Here is a 26,147-nt window from a genome sequence, read left to right on the forward strand (position 1 = left end):
ACACAGAGAGAATGAGTGAGACTTGAGATAATTAAAAGTAGCTCATTAGTTCAGCAATTAAACTAAAAAGTTAGACCCATTCAGACATCTTAGCTTAAATGAGATATACAGAGCGCAGAGGTACAATGGTAGCTTTCCATTAAACAGACTAGAATTTAACATTCTATTCAGGAGCAAATACAAATTCATCCAAAATTAACGCACGCAGTTTATTGTTGCCTTCGCTTTCATTGCTTATGGCAAATTTGATGGTACATTAACTTTATAGTGCTGCATGACGGTCCAAAATCATTAAACATTAATATACAATTATGGAATTGATTTTTAATGGTGCTGCTTTGTTTTAATCAGGGCCTGTGTCCAAGGGAGAGTTATCATACAATCTGGCAGACTTTGATTTAGGGATGGCTGGTTTTTAACGGCCTGTTCTGTTTGACCTTAGCATTCTGGCACTGACAAAGATAGCATCTTTGTTCAAGGACGTAGTGTTACAGTGAGACATAAACGCTTACACTAAGCCAAAACGCTAAAAGGTCTTTCAAAGTCACACTAACTGTAGAGATAACATGTTCACAACATAAAACAAAAGTCTAAGCCATATGACAAAAATACACTTCAAAGTGAATATGTAAAAGTAGTATCAATACCGTTTATTCTTATTCAAGTGGCCTATATCAAACATTAAAATAGAAAAATAGTGCTGATCTTACAAGTTTTAGATCAGTTTTCTGAGTGGGAGAGATACTGCATTTATTTAAAATTGCTTAAGGAAAGATTTAAATAAAGATACTGGACATTACAAACCAACTGTAATGTGGATGTCGAATAATGACATTTCCATGTGAATCTGTGCAGTGAAAAATAGCTGAATTTATTAAGCAACCAAATTATATATGAACAGTATGGTCTGAATGGTTTATAACAAGCTAGTTTTACTGCTTGCTTCTCAGTCTTATAACTGCTTAGACCTTTGGTCTTCTAAAAAATTGGCAAGCCACATTCCCTTGAATGATGAACACAAAACTTGAGTGAGCCAGTTCCCAGTGAAATAATTTTTTTTAATGCCAGTTCTTTTCCAATATTACCCTGTCACTTTGCAAGTCTCCCTCCCTGTTTTTTTTTTGTTCCTAGATATTTATAGCTTTTGGCAGTAGAAGGTTAATTGAACTATAATGGGTTCATATACGAAATCAGCAGCAGTGGCATAAAGCTGAGAATTGTAGAGGGAAAACAACACCCTTCCAAATGCCTTTACAGCTGTTAGTGAATGACTTCTCAGCGCATGTCTAGAATCCCGGCTGACGCTGTCATTTTAATAATCTTTACATTGTAATCACACTGTTGTAGAATGTATTTCATTCTCATTAAGTGAGAACTTTCCTGGAGTCCCGTATGTGAATAAAAGAGAGAGTGCAAAAGCTGTGAACTTCTGATATTTTACAGCTTTTTCATGTTATTATATTTCTATAACATTTAAAGGGATAGTTCACCCCCCCCTCCCCCAAAAACCTGCATGAGATTCTTTCTATTGTTGAGCAAAAAATATATTTTGAAGAATGTCGATAACCAAACAGTTGACAGCCTTTGACTTCCGTAGCATGGAAAAAATACTATGGAAGTCAATGGCTACCGTCAGCTGAAACTCATACAGGTTTAAAACAAGTGGAGGATGAGTACATGAACAATTTTCTTTTTTGGGTAAACTATTGCTTTAAGAGAACACTTTATAGTAAACATCATATCAGTGTTTAAGTGAACATTTTATCGTACAACAGAATTTAATAAATTTAAGTAAGTTTTGTTCAATGGATAAATAAAATGTAACAGACTCTGGAAAGATTCAATCCAAGTATACATTTATAAGGAGAATCGGTAACACTTTATTTTAAGGTGTCCTTGTTGCACGTTGCATGTCCGTACCATTATTATAACAATTAATTATGCACAATTACATGCAAGTAACCCTAAAACAAACCCTAATTCTAAACCTAACCATATAGTGTGTATATGTATGCATGTATTATATATATATATATATATATATATATATATATATATATATATATATATATATATATATATATATATATATAAAATTCTCAGCCAGGACACCTTAAAATAAAGTGTAACCGGAGAATTTCATTTACGTAATTTAAGCCTATGCTTTTAAGTTTCAGGAAAGCATGAAATAAAGAATGAGAAAAACATAGCAATGTAATTGGTCATTTTATTTACAATAACATTACAGGATCCACACCAGAAGAAACTGAGAGCTGTGTTGCACAAGAATCACACTGACCTAAAAACAAAACAAAACACAGAGGAGCAATGTAAGCAGAGAATTTTAAAAAATGACATCCTAAATTATTAAGTGGTTATTGCTTGCAATGGTTCACATTTTGTGTTCAAATTTTAATGAAGATAAAGAGCATTAAAGGTCATTTAGAGACAAGCCGTGAAGCACATGTGCTCAGAATGTGTAATATGGAGTTACTTACAATGTGTGACTGGTAGGAGCTTCACTTCTTCAGGATCTGATGCCTGACAACAAGAAACGGGAAGGCGAATCCACTGCCAAAGAACAGCACCATCATGCCAAGAAGCCTCCACTTGTTCTCTATAGAGAATGGCAAGTTCTGCAAAAATGAAAATAAATTTCAGAATTATGCTATGACCTTATTGATTTTGTAATTAAAAACATGCTTTCATCAAATGAATTACATTCAACAAGGTCCAAGTCGATTCTCAAGTGATTATAAACAGGGATCTGACAGTTTCTGACTAATGAATTTCCATGATATGAATTTCCAGTCATTTGCCGTCACTGCATCTATTTTTACACTACATTCATAAATGAATAAAACTCGACTTAATTAGAAAATTACTGCTGAAATTAGAAATTTTGTACTGGCTGTTCATACAAGAGTTCCCATACCCTTAGTTCAAAAAATGTCCGTAACTTTTCTAGAATACTTGCAGTTGCCACTAGATAGATAGATAGATAGACAGATAGATAGATAAAGACAGATACATAGACAGACAGACAAAGACCAGTTTAAAGCTAACTGACATATTTAGGAGTTAAACAGAACTATAAAAATATATTATCTCTTTAATTGACCATTATTTAATACAACTCATTTCCATGACTGTGGGATCCGTGTAAAATATCAAGTAGCAGGTGCACTATTGCCAATGCAAGGGCATTAAACACCATTGCACCGTAATTTCATTAAAATAGAACCTAACTGACTCAATAATTAAAGCATATGAATGCATTCAAATTGAAAACCATTGAGGGTTACCCTTCACGTAAAATATACAGTTAACGTAGAGAGACGCAGTGGCCTTATCAGCTATGCTATGCTAAGCTAAGCTAAGCTAAGCTAAAATAAAGACACTAACGTTACTGCAATGCTCCCTTGCAGGTCCATCACAATCCCTGTTTAACAGCTTAATACGTTCATTTATATAAGCGTAACCACAGCTATGCACACATCAAACTGATCACTTTTTACTAAACACTTAAAACGACATCCGGTCGGGCTTCAGGCGAACACAAGGCCTGTGCCGATCAATCATATAGACGCTGAAGCTTTAAACAAGAAGCGACTTATTTTTGCTCATATCCTAAAATCTGCTCACCTTTCCTGGTCCCTCCGCATAGTGACTGGAGCGAACCGCAGAGGTGGCGAAGCGTCGCACGGCTTGTCCGAGCATCGTTTACCGCTGAAGTGTGAGATCTGCTTGACCTGAGTTTGACCAAAAAGAAGATCAGTAAAAGTTGTTTGGTCTGACTCTCAACGACCTTCCTGCCTGGAAATAGAGGACGAACAGCCTTGTGGGTAACGTCACAGTCACAGTCACGCCGCGAGTTATTATGGGAAATGTAGTTTTTAAGGCAGACGTCTCAAAAGTCACGTACACTGAGACAAAACATAGTGAATTTCGCGAGAATAGCGAAGACTTGACTTAATCAATATCCATATAATTTTGCTATAAGTTTGGTGATTTTCTTTTCTGTTGTAACGTATAAGTAGCTGAGCTTATAGTTAGCCTCTATATCCTACCACAGATATTTCCCCCACCATAGAAGCAACATGTTGCTTTTGATGCAATCATTGCATTTGTCCTTCATATTATTATAAATGATGTGTACAAAAATCTAGCTTTCAATAGAGCTTGTATTGAATTTTTTTTTTTTTTTTCTGTGACAAGCAATCAGTTATATTATGAAATCCTTGTGAAAGCCTACTAGTAAGATTCTTCATTGCTCTATTATTATTACTACAATTGTCATTCACTTTCATTATTATGAAAATAATTGACAGGACACTCAAAAAATCACCTGTGCATTCTACGGAATAATAAGAGTCATACCTTGCATCCGTGCTCCACATAGCCTACAGAATGTGAAAAGCAGTACACATGAGGAGTCTTATGTCAGAATCCTTAATATTTATGAAACAGTAGCCTACGTGAAATTTACAGCTTCGCCTAGATTTTTGAATGGGCATCCGATGGACACTCTCATATCCAATAAGGCCATGTGAGATGAATGGTGAACTGACACAATTGGTCAGTTGACAATGCCAACATGGTGGATATATCAGAATTATTTTAATAATGGATGCATGCAGATATAAAACATAATTTTTCAATGATCTTTAGGTAAGTTCATTATCAAACATATTGCAGTTTCAGTCACATGTATCCACCTTATATTGTAATGTGTAAGTAAGCTATTTTCTGTGAATGTGTGGCACTAGGTAAGGGATGCCAACCATGCTTCTGGAGGGCCGATGTCCTGCAAAGTTTAATTCCAACTTCCAACCCAAATTAAACACAAATCCAACTAAAAAAGTTCAGGCAAGTATATTTGGGGCAGGTTGAGTGGAACTCTTGAACTGTTCTTTGAACCTAGCTTTTAGTGTAAACAACTGCATGTGAAACATTTATTCTAATACTTGAATTTCATTATAGTTCACTTCAAAGGAGCTGTCCTAGCAGCAGGCTTTGATAAAACTGCCATTATGGACCCACTTACATTTGTGTGGCGTAAAAAGTTTACAGCAGTAAATAATTTAGGACCGAATCACTTTTTGCTGGAGAATATCTAATTCATCTTTAGGTAGCTCACAGTGTGATTATTTAAGTGAAACAACAGTATTAGATGCCCCTGCGTGAATTCTGGGCAATTTAAGTTAATATAATCATTAAATATTCTTGGTTATTTTTCATATTTACTCACAGGTCCTCAATGCAATGGAAGAGTGACACAGAGAAACACGCGTTCCCTGCTGTGCTCTGTTGCCCTTGGTTTATGCAATAGATATAAAGAATGTGCAGTAACGACAATGAAAATGATTTTGGGCTATATTCGGCTGTTGTTCAATACATTCATTCACTCTAAGATGGGGAAGACTATAAAAAATTTATGCTTTTCATTTCTTTCATGTCAAGGAGAACAGCTCTCCAAGTCTTGCAATTAGATTTTAGCATTTTCTTTCATCTCAGAGATTTTTCTCCATTTGACACAAATAGACTAACCAAATAATCTTTTCAAAATATCATATGTAGGTTTTAGCTTTTTAGATCTGCACCAAATGGTGTTAAATGAGTCTTTAAGCAATTTTTTTTTTCCTTCATACATTTAATTTTGCTTCAGTCTTGGGGAACATGACAGAAGAATCTAGGTCACTGGTCAAAATGAACAGAATAGAGGTGCAAGTCAAGTATATTAGAAATGCAACTCAAACTTTTTTCCACTGTGAAAAACATGATTAGCAACTGACTGTTTCACCTTCTCAGCCCCTCAGCCTTATAAGAATTTTCTTGTCACGACAGCTTGTTTGTCCCATAGCCGCAGCGTATTTGAATATGTTATCCCGGGTGTTTGAGTATGCATGTTTGGTTTTCATGACACATAGTTGCCTGCCCTCCTCACTGATGCTGCATCCATCAGCAAAAGGCCTTAACCTGGGCAGCAACCACCTGTCTCTGCTGTCACTCAGCAAATGGTTAAAATAATGAAGGATTCAGGGTAATGCATCTGCTCTGAACTACCATTAACCTCAAGGCAGTAAATAAATAAGTATCAGTTATTCCCATAACAAACTATTTATATTTATAAGCATTTTTTTAAAGACCTTGCTGTCATTGAATTATTATTTTTTATTGTTATTATATATATGTTTTAATACACCATTGTGTAATGAGGGCCAAGTTTCAGATTGATTTGAATGTATTACTAGGTGCTGTAGTAGTGTAACAGTTTTTTTTTTTTTTTTACATAGAAGATATATATGTAGATATATGTATAAATGATGGTACTCTCTGAAAAAGGCTACATCACTAAAATAACTGTCCGAAATCATGTTGTGTGTTCACTGCAGGCAGTCCATTAATGGAAAAGTGCAAACTGAGAACAAAATTTATTGACAACTGCTTAGTCAAACCTTAAAAGGTATATGAAGAAAAGGGGAAATAAAGTGACTAAAAAGTTATACAGTAGCTCCAAAAATCAAGCAAGATGACATCTTTAAAGCTGTTCATCTTCTGATTGACAGGTAAATGTATCAAGTATAATTGCCTGGTCATCATTGTACAAAGAGAAGTGTCTGTCTGAAGTTTTATAACAGTTATCACAGATTTTTTTTCAGTGGCCTTGGTTCTGGAAACCATATGTGTCACGTGTGTGTGTTCCCGTTTAGTTCCTGTTTGTCCTTACTTGGTTTAGTTCCTGTTCTAATTATTAGTTTCCATGGTTTCTGATTAATTACTCCGCACCTGTTTCAGTTCTTCCTGATTACTTTCCCTGTTTATAAGTCCTGTGTTCTCCCCTGATTGTTTGTCTGCTGTTGTGTCTATATGTCTTCCTGTGTTGGATTACTTGTCATTAAAAGACTACAACTACAACTACAACCCCATGAAACACTCTAAAGGGCATAATTGCAATAAAAACACTGGATAAATGTAAAACTATTTTAAGTATGTTGGTCATGTATATAGATTAATAGACCAAGAAGATCAGCACTCATCTAAATAGCCCAAAAAGGCTTATCATTTATTACTCAGAGGTCATAAAAAGTGCAAAGGTGCAACAGTGCAAAACGTTTTCTGGTATTACCCCTTCCTCAGTCCCATGTGCTACCAGACACACAGCTGCGCTCATTAAACCATTTAGCCCATTACCATACAAAAAATATATATCTGCCAAACACACATATCCCAATACGTTCAAAATGCTCCATATATAAATATATCAAAAGAGTACACAAATAATAAAAAAATTTATTATTTTTTTTTATATACAATAAGTAAACACACTCTTTGGAGTCCCACCCCATATACTTAAATTATTATAAAAAACAATTCAAAGACAATTCTTCATTCATACCAAGAGGATGTAAACTTTTAAGATAAAAAAATTGTGTCTATTAATCTTCATATTTTTTTATATTATTGGCCTACTGGACTTTCGGACGAGTGTTCAATCAGTCTGTGGCACTGCTCAGGTGTTATGAGAGCCCAGGTTGCTCTGATAGTGGCCTTCAGCTCATCTGCATTGTTGGGTCTGGTGTCTCTCATCTTCCTCTTGACAATACCCCATAGATTCTCTATGGGGTTCAGGTCAGGCGAGTTTGCTGGCCAATCAAGCACAGTAACACTATGGTCATTGAACCAGCTTTTGGTTCCTTTGGCAGTGTGGGCAGGTACCAAGTCCTGCTGGAAAATGAAATCAGCATCTTCATAAAGCTTGTCAACAGAAGGAAGCATGAAGTGCTCTAAAATTTCCTGGTAGATGGCTGTGTTGACTGTGGACATCAGAAAACACAGTGGACCAACACCAGCAGATGACATGGCAGCCCAAATCATCACAGACTGTGGAAACTTCACACTGGACTTCAAGCAACATGGATTCTGTGCCTCTCCACTCTTCCTTCAGACTCTGGACCTTGATTTCCAAATCAAATGTAAAATTTACTTTCATCTGAAAAGAGGACTTTGGACCACTGAGCAACAGTCCAGTTCTTTTTCTCCACAGCCCAGTTAAGACGCTTCTGACGTTGTCTCTGGTTCAGAAGTGGCTTGGTAGCCCTTTTCCTGAAGACGTCTGAGCTCGGTGACTCTTGATGCACTGACTCCAGCTTCAGTTCACTCCTTGTGAAGCTCTCACAAGTGTTTGAATCGGCTTTGCTTGACTGTATTCTCAAGCTTGCGGTCATCCCTGTTGCTTGTGCACATTTTCCTACCCAAATTCTTCCTTCCAGTCAACTTTGCATTTAATATGCTTTGATACAGCACTCTGTAAACAGCCACACCTTTCAGTAATGACCTTCTGTGACTTACCCTCTTTGTGGAGGGTGTCAATGTTCGTCTTCTGGATCATTGCCAAGTCAGCAGTCTTCCCCATTATTGTGGTTTCAAAGAACAAGAGATACCCAGAATTTATACTGTAGGGATGGTCATTTATTCAAACTCAAATGTAAATATTCTAATATTTTGAGATACTGATTTTTGACTTTCATGAGCTGTAAGCTCTAATCATCAAAATTAAAAGAAATAAACATTTGAAATATATCAGTCTGTGTGTAATGAATGAATATAATATACGAGTTTCACCTTTTGAATGGAATTAGTGAAATAAATCAACTTTTGATGATATTCTAATTATATGACCAGTACCTGTATATATATATATATATGTATATATATATATATATATATATATATATATATATATATATATATATATATATATATATATATATATATTTTTTTAATCGTTTAATAGCTTTTTAAAAAGTTTTTATTTATTTTTGCTTCATGGGATTAGATAGCCATGGATCATGGTTTGTGGGACAATTATCTTTTGCGATTCTCTGATTGATGGATATTTATTGCAGGATGATTGGCAATGTATTTATTTATTTATTGACTATAATTCTGCTGTTAAACATGATTATTTAAAACGCATTTTGAATTTATTCAGGCTGATGGTTTCAACAAAATTGTATATCAACGAATAACAACCTCGTAGCTCACAGTAGCTCTATCTTAGTCTATCTTATCATTAAAAATCAATTCCCCTATAGAGAAATGAATGGGATTTTTATTTCCAGACTGTTGCACTCTATAACGATGTGTTTGGAATGTATGTAATTTTCTATTGCATTATTTTTCTTTCTGTTTGTTAGTACTTTATATTTTACCCATCTGCGGCACCTTGTGTTGATGGATTCTGTGTTGCTAAAGTAAAGACATTTTCTTGAATAAATAATTCAGAGCTCATTGACTATGTAAATTTGCTCATGTGAAAAGAGACAAGAGACAAACAGTATGATGCAATCTGGTACAAATAACCTTAATGTGCATTTGCCTGTCTTTAATAAATGCACTCAACACTGTAAACTACTGGGGCGACCTCACCTGTCAGAGCAGACGTGTTCCCTATTCAAAATGAGCTGTAACTTTAGGCAAAAGATGTTAATCAATTTATCAGTTTGCTTTGGCAGCTGTGCCACCAGCTAACATGTCGTGCATCGTTGCAGCTGACATTTCTGTGCTGAAAAGATTATGTTCATAGTGGGAAGAATGCAGTGGGCTGAGATTGGTTTTAACGTCCTCTGTTTTTCTCCAGAGGCAGACAGATTGCATACTTTATCAGGTGACTTTTCCTTTTGGTGGAAGCTTAAAGTGACATCTTTATCTGTTGTTTCCCAAGGTTAGAGACGAGTGATGAAAGGTTTCTTTTCTACCTCAAGGCCTGGGCTTAGAGAGCTATGAGTCCAGATACAAATTTCTCAGGCTGAGTTTCAATTCTAAAAACAGAAATTTGAACAGGCTGGATAAATTACAGCAAACCCCCTTTACCTTACTCTAATTTAGGCTTATTTAAATGGAAACAATGGGCCTCATTCATGAAACACGAGCAGAAATTTTTTTTTTTGTGCATGTAAATCGTCAGTAAAGCTGTTCTGACGCAAATCTTCGGATTCATGAAAGTGTTCGTATTTTCAAAATGTTAGTTGGTACGAAAGAAATGTACACCTTCTCCCTACCACGTGTAAATGGTGCGTAAAACGTAAAATAGATTGAACTGTTTTATAATTTATGGTTTTTAAAGGACATATTCAATTTAGTAACACTTTTTTAAAAGCAGCTCTGTTGCACATTCCTCTCATTAATGTTTCTCTCTCTACCATGCACCACACAAAAACACAAAGTGAACGTGAATGTATTAATGACGCAGGTGTAAACCCAGGGCAACAAGACCACATGTGGATAAATATTAATCTTTAACATGGAATAAGGTAGAATAGCCTGTGTTTACTGCTCACCAGATCCCAGCAGGAAAATAGACCTTGGCTCTGACTGAATGAACTGGAAAAGCAAGGACTTCTTAGGTTTCTCTTCGCCCACAACCGAGCAGAGACTGCAGGATAAAAGAAAGTGTTACATTCCTGTGAGATCAGGATCGATTTATAGAACTGCTCTGTTTACAGTGTTTTTCCAAGAGCATCTATGATTACTAGATATCAGAATTTGTTTACAGTGTGCTATGAATAACACATGGAGTGTTTGGACCGACCTGTGATCTTCACTAGCAATAAGTGAGCATCACTGGAACTCACTAATACACCTTTACTGAAAGATATAATGTCTCATGATGCAAAAGCTTAATGCTAAACCAATTTTTAAGGTATTTATTGGCAGGAACTGATGCCTTAAATATGCAAGCAGATTGTGAATCAGTCAATCTTTCCTCTGTTGACCTCAGGACAAGACAGACTTCAGCTCAACATGAGGTGGCTTTCATCTAATCTTCTGGCTGTTGATCTGAAGGCCTGCAGGGAGCAGTGTTGTGCAGACTCTGCCTCTCTGCCAGGGATCAAACTTCCCAAATCAGAATGTGCCTAAAAGTCCCCTATAGCCCTATTCTGCCAAAAGGAATAACTCCTATTATCTATGTCTCCCGAGGCACTCTAAAAATTAAAGTAGGAAATCCTGCAACATATTCCGTCCAATCAAGCAAGCATGGATAGTCATCAATATTTTTGGACCATTTTCCCAAGAAGAGAAGAGGCGTACATTTTAAATTACATTTTAAAGGGGTTTTGGTAGTATAGCATAAGTGTGGCATCAAAGCAAATACTGTATTCTGTACATAAAGTAAAAGCCAAAAAAACAACAACAACAAAAAAAACCTCAGTTTTTTAAACCGCAATTCTTAACCATTCATGACAGGCTGAGTCTATTTCACATCTCTTGAGTGTCTCACCAACCTGCATGGAAATTCCTCTCTAGAGAAGAGACTTTCAGCATTTAAATGTAGAAGCAGATAATGTCTGTTATTTTCGAAGACAGTTTGCCCCTCCAGACCTCCTGGAAGCATCAGCAGAGTCAGTCAAGCTAGACGTTTAAGACAAGGTCTACAGGCCATTAATTAAACCCTGAACTGAAAAACTAGCCTGGTCTCACTTGATAGGCAGGGATGTCAATGCACTTTTGCAAAAATAATTTTGGTGACAGATAATTGTAATTTTTCAATTTAATGTCTGCGTTCTTCAAATTTAATACATAAATTAACATACACATTTATCTACCACTTTAAAACAAACAGACAGTTTAAGACTGGACAGTTAGCCAAACTAAAGTATATATTTTTAAATTAATATTATAAATAACAAAGAAGGATTGATGAGATTTTGATGGTGTGTGCTGATATTTTAGTCTTAAAATAAATAAAGCCAAAGATTACTCTGACAGAGCTTCAGACACTCAGAGTCGATGATATGTGCAATCTACACTCAGGCATCATGAAAGCGGAAAGTGTTTTCCGTGATCTTTCATCTGTGCATTTGATGTCTTATCACATGCACACGCATTTTTTGCTGTGAAAGTGCAGCCTGTGTGATGGGATCTATCATCCAAATCTCTTTTATGCATTGCCCAAAATTGATTTAAGCCAAGAAGAGCCATCCATGATTTTATACACTGCAAGTTTAGACCATGATAAACCAAAAGTGGCCATAGCGGAGAGCTGATATTCGCTTGTTATATGATATGTTTTTGCAGCAAAGCGAAGCTGCTTTGAGTGTGTGGGCTGTGCATGCCAGTCAATACTCGAGATTTCCAAGCCATGTTACTGTATATAGATATAGATAGATAGTGTGTGTGTGTATGTGTATATATGCTGCTTAAGAAACATTTCTTATGTTGACAATGTTGAATTTTCTTTTTTTACCTGCTTAGAAGTTTTGTGGAAACCACGATAGGCTCTCAGAAAAGTAGGTACAAGTAAAGTAGAAAAGTAGGTACATTGGGGCAGCACCCTTGCGAAAAATAAACCTTTGTACCTCATTTACCCCTAAAGGATGCATATAAGCACCTTAAAGATACATATTAATACCTAAATGGTGAATATTAGACATTGAAACACAGGGTAATGCCCCAGTGACAGCTTTTGTACCTTTTTTTGTAAGCATTCAAAGGTTTGGGGTAAGTATTTATTTTATTTTTTTATTTTTTTTAATAATTTAATGAATTAAGGATGAATTTAATTGATCACTAAAGACATTTTATGGCAGTAAAGACAAAATGACAGTAAAGTCATTTTACAAATGATTTCTATTTTAAATAAATGCTGTTCTTTTGAACTGTCTATTCTTTAAAGAATCTGGAAAAAAGCATCAATGTTTCGAGTAAAACAGAAACAGTTATTTTAAATTGTACTAATATTTCACAATATTACTGTTTTTACTATATCTTTAATAAAATAAATGCACCCTTTGTGAGTGAAAGAGACTTCTTTCAAAACATTTAGTTTAAAATTATTATTATTACCTAAATTTTGTTTCTCTTTATTTTGTTACTACTATAGTTACTTTGTTACTATAAATGTAAAACTGTATCATGTTCTTATGAAGTCACAGCATGGAATCAATTCTGGAAGAGAATTCCATTCACGAGCTGAATTCAGCATTACCCAAAGACCTCCTTAGAGATGCATAGGTGAATGTGTACTGAGAATTGAATTTTTGCTCACCTCCCCAAAATAATAAATTAAAATAGACCCGCATGACCTCCATGACAGCACTGGCTCCCTACTAAACATTAAAGTGACTAGCCAACTCTTTGCCCTCTCCCCTCATAGACTGCTTAAACACAGATTCATCTTCAGCCGCAGTCACCGGCCTGCACATACAGCTGCTCTCTTAAGTAAATAGGGCAAAGGCAAATGCGTGCACATACGCTCACACTCTGAACTCGCAGGACCCAGAGGAAGTTACTTTGGAGCTGCGGGAACTTAAGATGCCCGTCACATTCTCTTTATAGATAGATATGGCAGGACCTTAATGCAGTTAAATTAATATTTAAAACACTGGCTGAAATAGAAACAAAATTAATGTCTGGAATTAATCATAAGGACACTGGATCCTTTTTAGAGGACTTCAAATATGATAATGTATGGAAAAAGTATGCTAAAGACTTTTGGCTAGTTATAAATTGTTTGATTTTTAAAAAAGTAAAAATTGCTTTATTAATGGATTCAAAGTACATGCATTTAGATATGAAAGTTTGTGCAGTGTTTATGACTTCAAGTCATATTTCAAGTTTTAATTTGTTGGCAGTGCAATAAATATATACAGACTTGCATGCCTCCTTGATGGGGGAGAAAAAAAAAAAATTAGAATTTTAATTTGTGACCAAGGCAAGTACTGGACTTAGATCTTGGATGAAAGTACCACATTTCTTTGAACAGAGAGATTTACAGCTAGAGAGATCCTTCTGAAAGCTCAATCTATTTGAAAGGATAAAAATTAAAATGGGGACTTGATTTGAGGATCAACAGGCTTAATGCTGTGTAAATCCAGACTTCCTTGCCGTTTGACAACTAAGACTGTTTGGATACTTCACCAAGGAAGAAACATACAAGCAGACAACTGCATGTCACCCCAAGAGAACTCAGTGTTGACAAAACTCCTATGCTGTTGTCCTTTAAGCATCTGGCTACATAGCGTGACGGAACTTGCCGTCTTCAGCAGAGAGGACGCCCAGTGTAGTCCTTCGCATAGGCTGTCACTTCTTTTCTGTGTCTTGCGTTCCCAGGCCCACAGGGTAGCCGAGCACTTCTTAGACCTGTCTGTGGCTGTCACTAAACTTAGAGCCACCTGAGCATTATGGTCAGGAATATTTCATGAGTCCTCCTCTAACTTCACATCAATGATGCAGCATTGTGGCCATGACTTAATCTCAACAGTTTGAGACTTCTCTAAGTCTGTGGTAAGCAAAAGACGACCGTGTTAGCTTTCTTAAAGGGGTAGTTCACATACAATGAATATTCTCTCAGTCCGTTCGCCGCGGGGCCCCCTCACAGCGCGGGGCCCGGTGCGACTGCACCAGTTGCACCAGTTGCACCACCCAAAGGACGGCCCTGCAAATGACACCGAGTGGACACAGACAAAGAAATTATATGTGAAGTAACAGTGCAATATAAATGAGTTTCAGAGTTCTAATTCATTTTGAAAGGTTTGACCTGGTTTGACATTAATCTGCTAGACTGTGATGACAATTTTCTTGACTCCAGCTTTGCATCTCTGATTTTCACACACAAATTTACCTTACTAACAATGTCTTTCAGAGTGCAAAGCTACCAGAGATGTTTAAAAACCTGTCAAACTCTATAAAGAGGTCTCAAATGCACTGTATCTTTATCCATATATTTACATCACCTTGTATCTTGACACATCAGTACTGTATGGAAACTAATTTAAATTTAAAGAACGTTGTGGAGTAAAGTTTTGAGAAGCCACTTTCTTTCTGTCATGTATCAAAGCAATCGGCAAGAGTTATTTCTGTTTTATGCATAAGTGAACATTTTCTCTGTTTACACTGTGCACTTTCTGCTTTCTTGCAGCCCAACAATCTTAAATTCACCCTTCTGTGAAACTATCTGCAACTTCATGAAGATATCAAAGCCACGCATGACACGCATGAGTTCAGCAGGCAGGGTCATAAAGTGTTCATGGCCGTGGAAAACCACCAGTGTGTAAAATTCACAAAGTTTTGTTCTATATGATACTGCTGTGCTGTTCAAATTACGGTATATTCCTCTATGCTGAGTGAACCCCAACACAAGTTAAATGGAATTACTGGAACTATGAATTTATGAATATAATCAAAGTCTGGAGATTACAGGGTCATTGTGTGTGTGTTTTTTTTTTTTGCACAGTTAAAATCCACTGCAACAGCCTGTGAAAATCCAACCCTGCATCAATAGAATAACAATGATGCAGTACAGAAAAAAGGATTGATTAAAGTTGATTTCTGGACCTGGCCCTGGCTGAGGGGTCTTTCATCACGTTCAACCTTTGGGAAGGAGTGAACAGTGGTGCAGCGAGGCAGGGCAGAAGCCTGGTCCTATGGGAGAACTCAAATTAGATAGGGCCATTGCCAGCTGATGCAGTATTTAATGCAGCAGAGCTGAAGCTGAATCAGCCACTTTGAGAAGTTTGCATCAAAACTTCTGTTTTTCCCTGTCAATCACATTACATCTTGCAGTCAAAGAGAGAAGAGAGTCTTTTAGTCACTAGTTTAAAAGGAAAGTTCTCCCCAAAATGTAAATTCTCACTGTGATGCTGTTCCAAATCTGTATGACTTTCTTCAAAAGAAGATATTCTGAAAAATGTCTCAGTGTTATTTTAGTCCAGCCCATTTTTCATTGTCAGTGAAGTAGTTGCTTCAGTTCCTCAATAGATCTTCTTTTGTGAAAAGTCAAACAGGTTTGGATCAACATGAGGATGAGGAAATTAGCATTTTGTTTTGGGGTGAACTATCACTTTAAAGTGAAAACAGGACATTCCGTAAAAGTAATTTTAGAAAAGTAAGCAAAAGCTTTGAATAATTTATCAAAGCAACATTAGTTTTGCTTCGCAATCTGTTCACTTTAATGCAGATAGAGCTACATCTTCTGAACTGCTTTAAACTTCTGCTTCAATAATAACGTAACACTAATACTGGACTACTCCCATGTCAGGTCAAAAGTTTAACTGTGAATCACAATACTCGCTTCTATGGGGTTTTATTGTTCAGACTTTAAGATTACTGTCCATTGAGCTGCATGTGAAACAAACTATACAAATCAAACCAGCTTCCACCGCAACTGTCCTTCAGTAAATTGCCTTTTTTTCTGTGGGTGATAAAGTACCTTGAATTCCATCAGTGTCCTTGATCTGAACTTCCTACCGTTCATGATCTTTATCTGAACTTCCTGCTTCCTGTCCATTTGACAGCGTAATAAAACTTGAATTTGAACTTGCAACGGCTGGCTTGCAAATTAAATGCAAGTTCAGCAAAGCTCTGGGATGACGGATAATCATTTGATGTAATCAGAAAGATCTGTGGGGGTTGGATTTGGACATCAGGATTGAGATATATAGAAAATACTAAATCACAAAGCATGCCATTACAAACATCACAGCTCTCCATTCGTTTAGTTCAGCTGCCAAACTGAATCATAATCTTAACAGAGGGTGAGGATACCGGAAAGGCATGACAGAAGGACTGACTCACAATTGATTCATTTCTGCAGCTGTTCAGAGAAATTCGTCTCATCTTTTCTCCCTTTATTCTGGACATCCATGTCTTGATGTTTTGAATGCCTTGCAACTGTGAAAAAAGAGGAAAGTGGCAGCATTTATTAGCCTGGAGTTTATTTATATTCTGCCCCAGGACAACGTTCATGAGATCATTGGAGCAAGACATTAAAGGATTTCATTCTTTATTAATGCTAAGGCTGACAATTCAAAGCTTCCACCAAAAACTTCACCCTTCAGTACTTATGAAATCTGCTGTACCAAGAGAAAAATCCAGGTTACAGACGGCTTGTTTTTTTCTTTCAAAATAACTTGTTTGTGGTAATGTGTTGTAAATGGAACAAACAGGCCTAATGGGAAGAACCTGAAAGCTTGCAAGCACAATTGTAGCGCTCAGTGTTGGAGAAATTAAATTGCTCTTACTAGATAAATGGCTGAGCATTTCACTTTGGAATATTCTCATCTATGTGCACTGAAGAAAACTTTCATATACAGTAACTTTTCACCAAAATAATAGAAAACGGCGAATAGTGCAGCATAAGCAAAACGCTTGGATTAGACTAACATGAGGCTGGTCTTATAAATAGATATAACTTAAAAAACAAACTAAGAAAAGAGGAAAAGTAGGAGAAATATTGTTAAAGCGTCAGAGGTGAATAATTGTAAAAAAAAGCCTAGACAGCATGAGATCAATCATACAGTGTTCTAGTAAATTAAAGACAAAGGATATTAAAGTTAATTTAAAAACTCAGTCACCTTTGGTCTCAGTTATGTGTACAGTAATGCATACTAACGCAGCACAATACAAATCAAATGTAAATGTCAGCACTGTAGTAAATTGCTCTTTATTTGAAAGTAACATTTTTAATAAAAAAAAAAAAAGAAAAGGAAAAAAAAAAAAGGTAATACCATCTGGTTAAAGATATTTTTCATGCTATTATGCATAATTTCTAATAGCTGATTATTATCTTAACTATGAGTAATTTAAAGACTTTTTAGCTTTAAGATGATGTAAGAAACTGTGTAGATTGCCTCTGGGTCTGGCTGCAACCACAATTGGTCAATCAGCCTGTTATGGGCAATGAGCCAGGCTGTTTGTTATGCTTATGCTCCCGCTGCTACCAAATATAAATAATTAATTCAAGCTTTTACAATTCAATATTCCCCTAGGGAGGTATAATTCCAAGATAGAGTCATATTTTAATAACAATGAAAAATGATTACATTGCCTTTTATTTGTAGCGGCAGGCTTTGCACCTCTTTTGAAGGCCTGGAGTCTTCAATCACATTCGTTACATTGATATTTGATCACAAAGTTCATGCTTTAGTCATTAATTTTAAAAAGGTATTATTAAAGTATGGTAAAAGTATGGTATAGCACACTGAGAATCCTCACAGACTGCAATAAAAAAAAATTATTACGCAGTATTTTTGTCTAACTTATAAATGCATCGTGAAAACAACAACAACAAAACATTTACTTGAGAAGCAAAATGACTTAAGGTCTTGTTGCCTATTAAATCTAGAGAAATTAACAGCCTTTTGTTGTAAAACAAGGAAAATAAATGGAAAACAACTTTATTTTTATTTTTTTTCATACAATTCATGTTTTAGTCATTAACCTCATCATGGCCTTTTAGATCAGTTCATTTATCTTTTTTAGAGATATCAAAATATTTACTAGAAAACAAGACAAATAATCTTTTTTTTTTTTTTGAAGTGCTCAACATTTATCACAAAGGCACATGCGACCTGGTCACACAGCTGCAGGTAATCATCATGCAATCATTTTATACAACAGTTCCACAAATATAAAGTGAATAATTATTCATTTCAGATCCAATTTGGCCAGTTTATATTCTTTTTTCTCCACCAAGGAATAATTACAAGCTTCAAAGGCCCCTCATTGTCCAACACAATAATTTAAGGCCAATTAGAATAAGATATTACTTATATTTCTGCAGTAATTATGACAAAACTGCTTGTTTTCAAATTTTTATTAAAATAACTGGGAATGTTGACATATTAAACTAATTAACCACAATTCATTTTGTGATTCCAGAAGTTTCAAGAACTGTATGTTCTTCACTAAGAACAACAGTTAATGAGGGAAGAGAAAGAAACATGATTTTAGTTTCAGTCTTGATTTTTTATTTATTTAGATTAGATATTAATAGTAATTTATTAATTTAACATCTTTTTGAGTCATACTGCGCCCTAGGGGGCTCTGGCCCTCTGAGACTAATGAAATAAGGAATTGTAAGAGAACATCTGCTTTCTCCTTCTGTTGAGTATAAATATATCTTTCACTTCATTAGAAGAAAAGATTCCTGTGTTTCCGCATCACATCAAAGCTTTTCCTTTCATAACTTCACATGCATTTTCAGAGGCTACAACAAATGTGATTTAAGGCCAGGTTTCTCGACACTTGCGAATGAACGCGTCAGTAAACATCAAGCATCTCCTTTTATTCTATATGAGCTCCTCTTCAGACCAAAGACCTTCACTCTCAATGCATATTTCATGCTCTTGGATCCTTGGGCTACAGGGTGGAGGAACCGAGGGACGAATTTGCTGAGGGCAGCGAAGAGCGAACTGTGAAGCAGTCAAGCACAACTGTGCAATAAAGCACTTTCTGATTTTTAATTACACCAAGAAATAGAAGATCATTATAACCCTCTGTTAGCCTCGTAGGCTAGACCACATTCATTATTTTAATGCAGGCCATTATTCCATCTGTTGCACCTGCTTTTGCATTCTACTAATGTGGGGATATACAAAAAGTTTGCCACAACTCTCTGGAAATTTCCAGTCAAAACATTATTACAATTAAGGCAATGTTTGTAATGGAGACATGAATTATTCAGGGTGTGAATTGGTCTCAACTGTGTCCAGTAGGCACAATCAATAAGAGCTTGCCTGCCTTCTCCCTGGCAAAGTCTATTATGCCATCTAATGCAGCTAAGTGCTTTCTGAGCAGAGAAGCAATTTCCTGTTAATATCTCAAGGGAGAAAAGTCACGTGCAAGAATCAAAACACCCAGGCGTGTTTGTGCATGTAGCCGCACATTGCCCAAAGGAACTCAGATGAAGTAAGGTCTTATACTCTAAACTAACTCATTTGTCATATGGAGAGCCTGAGTGAGCTTCACTGAGACTTACAGTAGAATCAAACCCTTCATTAATAATCTGTTTGTCTGGTGCACTGGATGTTTTGTCCCAGCTTTCCACCTCAGTGGGAACATTGACGACATTCGTTGAGTCACCCTCATCTGGAAGCTCTGAGCCTTGTTATACTACATTTTGTATGTTACTTTCTCATTCTCTAAGGCTGAGACAAAACAGACTCGAACACTTTACTTAAGCCATGCTTTTAATGCTTCATACTTTGATCTTATTTAAAATAATAATGCTTTTTTCAAACAAATCTAAAATAATTACATTTACGCATTTAGCAGACACTTAAAAGCAACTTACATTGCATTCAAGTCACAGTTTTCACATTTTATCAGCTCTTGCTTTCCCTGGGAATCGAACCCATGGCCTTGGTGTAGCGCCATGCTCTACTATTTGAGCTACAGGAAAGCAGTTACTTCAGCAGTTACAGTTAAAATACAAAAACTATCATCATCTGAACTTAAAGGGATAGTTCACCCAAAAGAAACATTCTATCATCATTTATTCACTCTCATATCATTCCAAACTTGTATGATATGGAAGCACAGTTCCTCATAGTTCTGTCATGGCAACTCTCAGAGGGATTGGCATGGTAATGTACATGACAATGTTAATGTATTTGGTCTTGGTGGAATAGATTTGCTACGCTGCTGCTGTTGCGGCAGAGCAAGTACCGAGACTTGCTACTGCCAATACATCCACAACATGCTGCTGTGAGCATGTAAGAAATACTGCTGCTGCAAATATAACATACATGAAATAACCCCCATATACTATACATGAATCACCTCGTAGCAGATCTATACAGGTGGAGCTGGGGAAGGTGGAGGGTTTCTGAAGCACACTGCAAACTGCTACAGCAAGCACTAGTCATATATTTGAATGCTGAGCAGCAAGCTCATTGGCTACCCATATGGGAGAGAACCAATCAGCTGTGCCATGTGATGATGTCATTAGGTCAGATAGAGTTAGACCTATCGGACTGCACCATCTAAAGTTTCGTGCCAGAACTCTATGAATATTTCAGAATTGCAAGATAGAAACTCAGAATTGCGAGTTTATTACTCAAAAATTTGAGACATAAACTCGCAATTCGGAGAAGAAAAGTCAGAATTGTAACATATGGACTAGCAATTATGAGAAAAAAAGTTTTTTTTAAAAAGTGTGAGATTAGACTTAAAGTTATTTACACTGTTAAAGACTTGGATTCTCATGCTAAACATGGCCAAAGTTTCTTAAAAGTTTCTAAAGTTTTTTTTCCGATCATGGCTCTTCACGACGTAATGAAGGGTGAAACTCCTTGTATGGGCATTTCTCCTGGAAGAGCGCGCCCGCGCACACATCGACCGGAGCTAGAGCAAGAGCACACCCATCAACGTGCTTCATTAGGCAGCACTGCACGGGACTCGCTTGGGAAGAATGACTCCAAAGAAGTGTGATACAAGATGGAGCGATCCAAGATCCCAGTCATGATTCGGAACTGACAGTAAGTGAAACGGAATCAAATGTCTGTGTTTTTTTTTCAATCGTTTCAATAGGTGCTCAAGTGCTCGTCACTCTAGCTCCGCCCACAGCGCACTTCCAGGAGCTCGGCTATTTTCGGAAAGAATCGTAAAGCTGTGTTTTTCTTTTATAAATATGATAAAACTAAAGACTTTTGGGAGAAATTAAGGATGCAGTACTACTCTATAGGTACTCAAGATTAACATGAGATTGGGTGAAACTGTGTGTGTTATGCCCCCTTTAATTCAGAGAAAAAATGTCAGAACTACAATATGTATTTTTGTCAATTTTGAGGGGAAATTGTGGAAATTGTATATTATACACTCAGAACTGTGAGATGTAAACTCAGAATTTTGAGGAAAAAATTAGAAAATTCTTAGTTTATATATCTCTGTCTTTTTTATTAGAATTAAGAGTTTACATCTTGTAATTCTGTTTATATCTCATAATTCTTACTTTTTTTTTTTTACTTGAATTGTGAAAAACAAAGTCTGAACCAGTGTTTCCAACTGCTTTCAATTGAAAGTAGCTAAAACTGGTAGCTAAATGTGACTACATGACATCATAATGGCAAATTCACTGATCAATATAAAGATGAATATAGATCAGTATGGGCAAGATGAGAACTTAGATAAGGTTTGTCCAAGAAGTTGCTATATTTGTCTCTAAAATTTTGAAAAAAGTCTCAAAAGGGGTGGGGAAGTCGCTAAATCTAGCTACAAAATTGCTAAATTGGCAACACTGGTCTGAACTGAGAGATAAAAACTCGCAATTAACTTTTTTATTCCATCATGGAAACAGGTTTCCATAGTATGACTTTGATTGTTCTGTGGAACACAAAAGGAAAAGTTAAGAATAATCTTCACGCTGCTCCAAGGGGAGGTCAAGCTCCAAAAAGGACAGGAATCAGCATAATAGTAGTCCACTTGTTTATCCAATATGATGGTTTTGTAATGTAATGTAAGCAATGTAAGGAAGAGCAGCGTCAAAATCCTGCCTCATTTGTGTTATAGTCTACAGAAGAAAGCAAATCATACGGGTGGGTAAATGATGACAGAATTGTAATTTTTAGGTCTGCTAAGCCTTTAATAGAATAACTAATCCTGACCTTTCTGGCACATGTAACTAAACACTAAGTTGAGCCCAGAGAAAAGCAATTATTTAAAGTGTGATTAATTGTTAATGATGCCAAACTCTTGTAATCTGTTCTGTTTTACCTCATGTTGTGCCCTTGATAACACAGACTTCATATATTAAATCTAGCTGACTAAATTTTAAATGATATGCCAAATATTTTTTTTTATATGAGTCAAACCAAATGATGTTCCATCCAATTTGTCTTTGTGGTAAATGAACAGTTTTTAAGTTATGAGGGAGCTGAGTGACATTTAATAACTTTAGTCCAGCTTTAATTCTTATTATCTGTGGGATGTGATGAGGTTTAACAGCTTTTATCAGTGGCTGCATAGAGACCCTGAGTTATGGCTCAATTATAGCAGCATTTAAACCTGCGTTTACTTGCTCACTGTTCAAGAGAAGCTGCACCACATTACCAGATCACAGTTGAGAAGCTCTCATCATTATGAGAGCAATCAATGAAAATTGATCGCAAAGTTTAGTTTACTACCTGTTTAGCATTAAATAAGGATTTATGTGATCTTTGTCAATATGTACATAGGTTTTTCAATAAAATTATTCTGATGAATATCTAAATGTTTTATGTCGGCAAATGCACCATTTCAGCAGCAGTTCTACTGCAATGCACAATTGAAACGTGACAATAAATTCTGAATATATTGGCCTAATATTAAATCTCACGCTCAAATGAGTATACAACAGTTGAAGTACAAGTTACTGCATAACTAATATAGTCCAGATGATATGTGAAAATAATGTTCACTTTTTCATAAAAGCATGAAACTTGGTACACTTGTATAGTTTGCAGCCCAAAACATTTTCAGAAATGGAGCCATCGCAAAAACACCTTGTGGTTGCCATGGCGACCATTTTACTTTCCGCCATAACCAAATTATGTATTTTGTGTCATATCTCCTGAACCAAACACGATAATACATCAAATGTGATGTCTACCCGTATGTTTTGATGGTCAAGGAATATGATACCATATACCTGTTCATTACCTGTTCAGGTAAAGAGTTAATGGTGAAATTAGCAATGTGAGAAGAAAATCACAGTATCTGAGCATCACAGTATCACAGCATTTAGAAAAATCCATATTATGGCTATTTTTTTTTTCTTTCTTTGATAATTAACTAATATTTTATTCAATAATACATTAAAAGATTGTTTTCAAGAATACTATCATATATTTTAGAGATTAAAAAAATAATAATCTCGGGTAAGTGTATTTTTCCTTACCTCTCAGAGTCAGGTAGGCGGAAGTGTGTTTCCAATATAATATTCAATACAATGCTCTAACATCACACGCAGACGTCAATGCAATCAGGTGAACAGTTAATGGTTAATTTAGTTACTTTATGAGAAGGATTACAATGAAGAAGATGCAGAATGAAACTTCAAACACATTTCATGTAAACTTAATTTACAATCACTCTCTGGGGCCAGAGTTGTCTATTATGTTGTCCACAAGGGGGAAGCCAGAGTCCTGAACGCTGGCAGGTACACGCGGGTGAACCGCTAATATATGATGTAACGGGTGGAATAAAATTCATGTGTAGGGTGCGGTGCGAGTGCGGGCCAGATGGTGACAAGCACGGGCGGGTTGCGGGTCCAGTAACCAAGACTATTTTGACTCGGTCCAGTACACACTGAGCAATGTAGCCAATCACGCTGCCACTGATTGACAGCTGTAGTGATTATATTTAAGGGAGCACTCTTTTTAATAAATGAGTTTTGTCTTCCTCATGTAGGAGATTTAATGCAGGTGCAGGTTCGGGTCCCAGTTTTTATGTCAAACGGGTCGGGTATGGGATTAAATTAGTGTTGCTGTCAGAAAACGTATCAGATGTTCTGTTAATTACTGCGATTGTGGGAAGATCATTTCACCAGCCAGAAAAGGTGAATGAAAATGCCTCTCTTACTTACAGATCTCAGACTTCTAGAGGGAATGTAGATTTGTAAGAGTGAGGAGGAAGTAGGAGGGTGCTGAGCCTGTGGCTGTTCTATACGCAAACATCAATGTCTTGAACTTGATGCAAGCCGCAATCGGAAGCCAGTGCAGGGAGATAAAGAGATGTGTGAAGTGGGCCCTTTTGGGCTTCTGGAAGACCAGTCGTGCCTCTGCGTTCTGAAACATTTGTCGAGGTTTGATTGTGCATGATGGAAGTCCAGCTAGAAGAGCACTGCAATAATCCAGCCTAGAAATGACAAGGGCCTGGGCAAGAAGTTGTGCAGCATGCTCTGTTTGGAAGGGTCTGATCCTCCTGATGAAGTGCAATGCAAACTTGCATGATCGAGCTGTCTTTACATTATGGTTCTTGAAGGTCAGTCGGCCACCAAAGAATAATTTTTGATGAACCTAGCAGGATGATGAAATCATGCTGTAGAGTCGGAGTGGCAGGGAAGACAAGAAGCTCAGTCTTTGCCAGGTTGAGCTGCAGGTGATGTTCTTTCATCCATGCTGAGACAGAACTATGGTAAAAGATAGGATTCATACAAGGGTTAAGATTGTTTGAAGGAAGACATGCTAACATCGCTATTGAAGAACTGCTATACTACCATCTTCAATAAATTCTTCTCCCCACAAAAACTTTGGTCAAGCCTACTTAACTTTTAGTATTAGAGAAATCTAGTACATTGGAGAGCCACCCAAAAGACTGCTCAGCAAAAATACAGTAAAGATGGGGCATGGGGCAACTTTTTAGGTTAAAAGGAATAGTATGCACTGGCCAGTCTAGACAGATATTGTCTTAACAAGAAGTAAAAGTGGATCATAAAGTGTCAGTTGCTGTATTTACATCCAGAGATGAGATATAGGTGGGTGAGGGGATGCCACTATAGGAAAGACGGAGGGGTGAAAGGGAGCGTAGGTTTTGCCTAAAGGTAACTGGTAGAGGAATTGGTGGCACACAGGTAATATGTAGGTTAAATATAATAAAGAAATGAGCAGACATGTCTAGAGGTTTTACCAAATGTTGTCTGTGATAAAATTGCATGTGTAAATTAAGTCATGCTGGTTGCCTGATTTGTTAGTGCTTGTAGGTGGTAAGCCTTTTGAGATCGAATGAAGCTAGGAATGGAAGTTGAAGTCTGCAGTGTAAGGCTTCTCCAGATGGATTTTGAAGTCACCACAGACTACAAGTGGACTGCCATCCACAGAGAATGAGGACAGCGGCTCATCCAGCTCTTATATAAAGGTGCCCAGTTGACCAGGAAGGCGATAAATCATTACAATATGGATGCATAGGGAAGAGTGGGTTGAGTATTTCCAATTATTAGAAACGAGAAGACCAGTACCCTTCCAACCTGATGGGGCATGTGAGAGAATGAGAAGTTGCTGTGAGAACAGCAATGGTTGATGAGTCATGAGTGAGATCATGCCCAAGATACTAAGAGTAGACTGAGAAGCAATGGCCAGAATGAAGTTTGTTGAAAGCTGACTGACAATTCCAGAGACCCACAGAAAATGACAGAGGTGCAGCAGAAGAGGTGCAGATAGGACGCAGTTTAGCAAAATTGCGTTGCCGTCTGCATGTGATGTTAGAGCATTGTTGAGAGAGAACAAGAATGTATTGGAAACATACTACCGCCTACCCTACTCTGCCTGAGAGGTAAGTAAAAATACACTTATATGAGATGATTTTATATATCTGAAATAAATGATTGTATTCTTGAAAACAATATTTTTTTGCACTATTAAATAAAATATTAGTTAAGCTGGTGTGTG

The 26,147-nt window shown here is 36.6% G+C and overlaps 1 protein-coding gene and 1 long non-coding RNA gene across 4 annotated transcripts in view; both read right to left on the minus strand.

The window, feature by feature from the left end:
* Window positions 1–2,213: 2,213 nt before the first annotated feature.
* Window positions 2,214–3,848, minus strand: LOC131541171 (cytochrome c oxidase subunit 7C, mitochondrial). Its single transcript, XM_058776751.1, has 3 exons — window positions 3,646–3,848; window positions 2,499–2,636; window positions 2,214–2,299 (listed from the first exon to the last, which is right to left on the minus strand). The coding sequence occupies exons 1-2, from the start codon at window positions 3,718–3,720 to the stop codon at window positions 2,520–2,522; spliced, it is 192 nt and encodes a 63-aa protein (XP_058632734.1). The 5' UTR covers window positions 3,721–3,848; the 3' UTR covers window positions 2,214–2,299; window positions 2,499–2,519.
* Window positions 3,849–10,345: 6,497 nt separating this feature from the next.
* LOC131540141 (uncharacterized) overlaps window positions 10,346–26,147 on the minus strand; it is a 32,006-nt gene continuing 16,204 nt past the window's right edge. For 2 of the 3 annotated variants that reach the window (XR_009271191.1, XR_009271190.1), the window contains 2 exons: window positions 16,579–16,674; window positions 10,346–10,438 (listed from right to left, as the gene is read on the minus strand). This is a non-coding gene — a long non-coding RNA (uncharacterized LOC131540141). Of the gene's footprint in view, window positions 10,439–15,343; window positions 15,427–16,213; window positions 16,405–16,578; window positions 16,675–26,147 lie in introns of those variants that run through there. The other variant, XR_009271193.1, reaches the window with a different exon arrangement.

The sequence above is a fragment of the Onychostoma macrolepis genome, chromosome 05 (assembly GCF_012432095.1).
Source record: "Onychostoma macrolepis isolate SWU-2019 chromosome 05, ASM1243209v1, whole genome shotgun sequence".
Taxonomy (NCBI): Eukaryota; Metazoa; Chordata; class Actinopteri; order Cypriniformes; family Cyprinidae; genus Onychostoma; species Onychostoma macrolepis.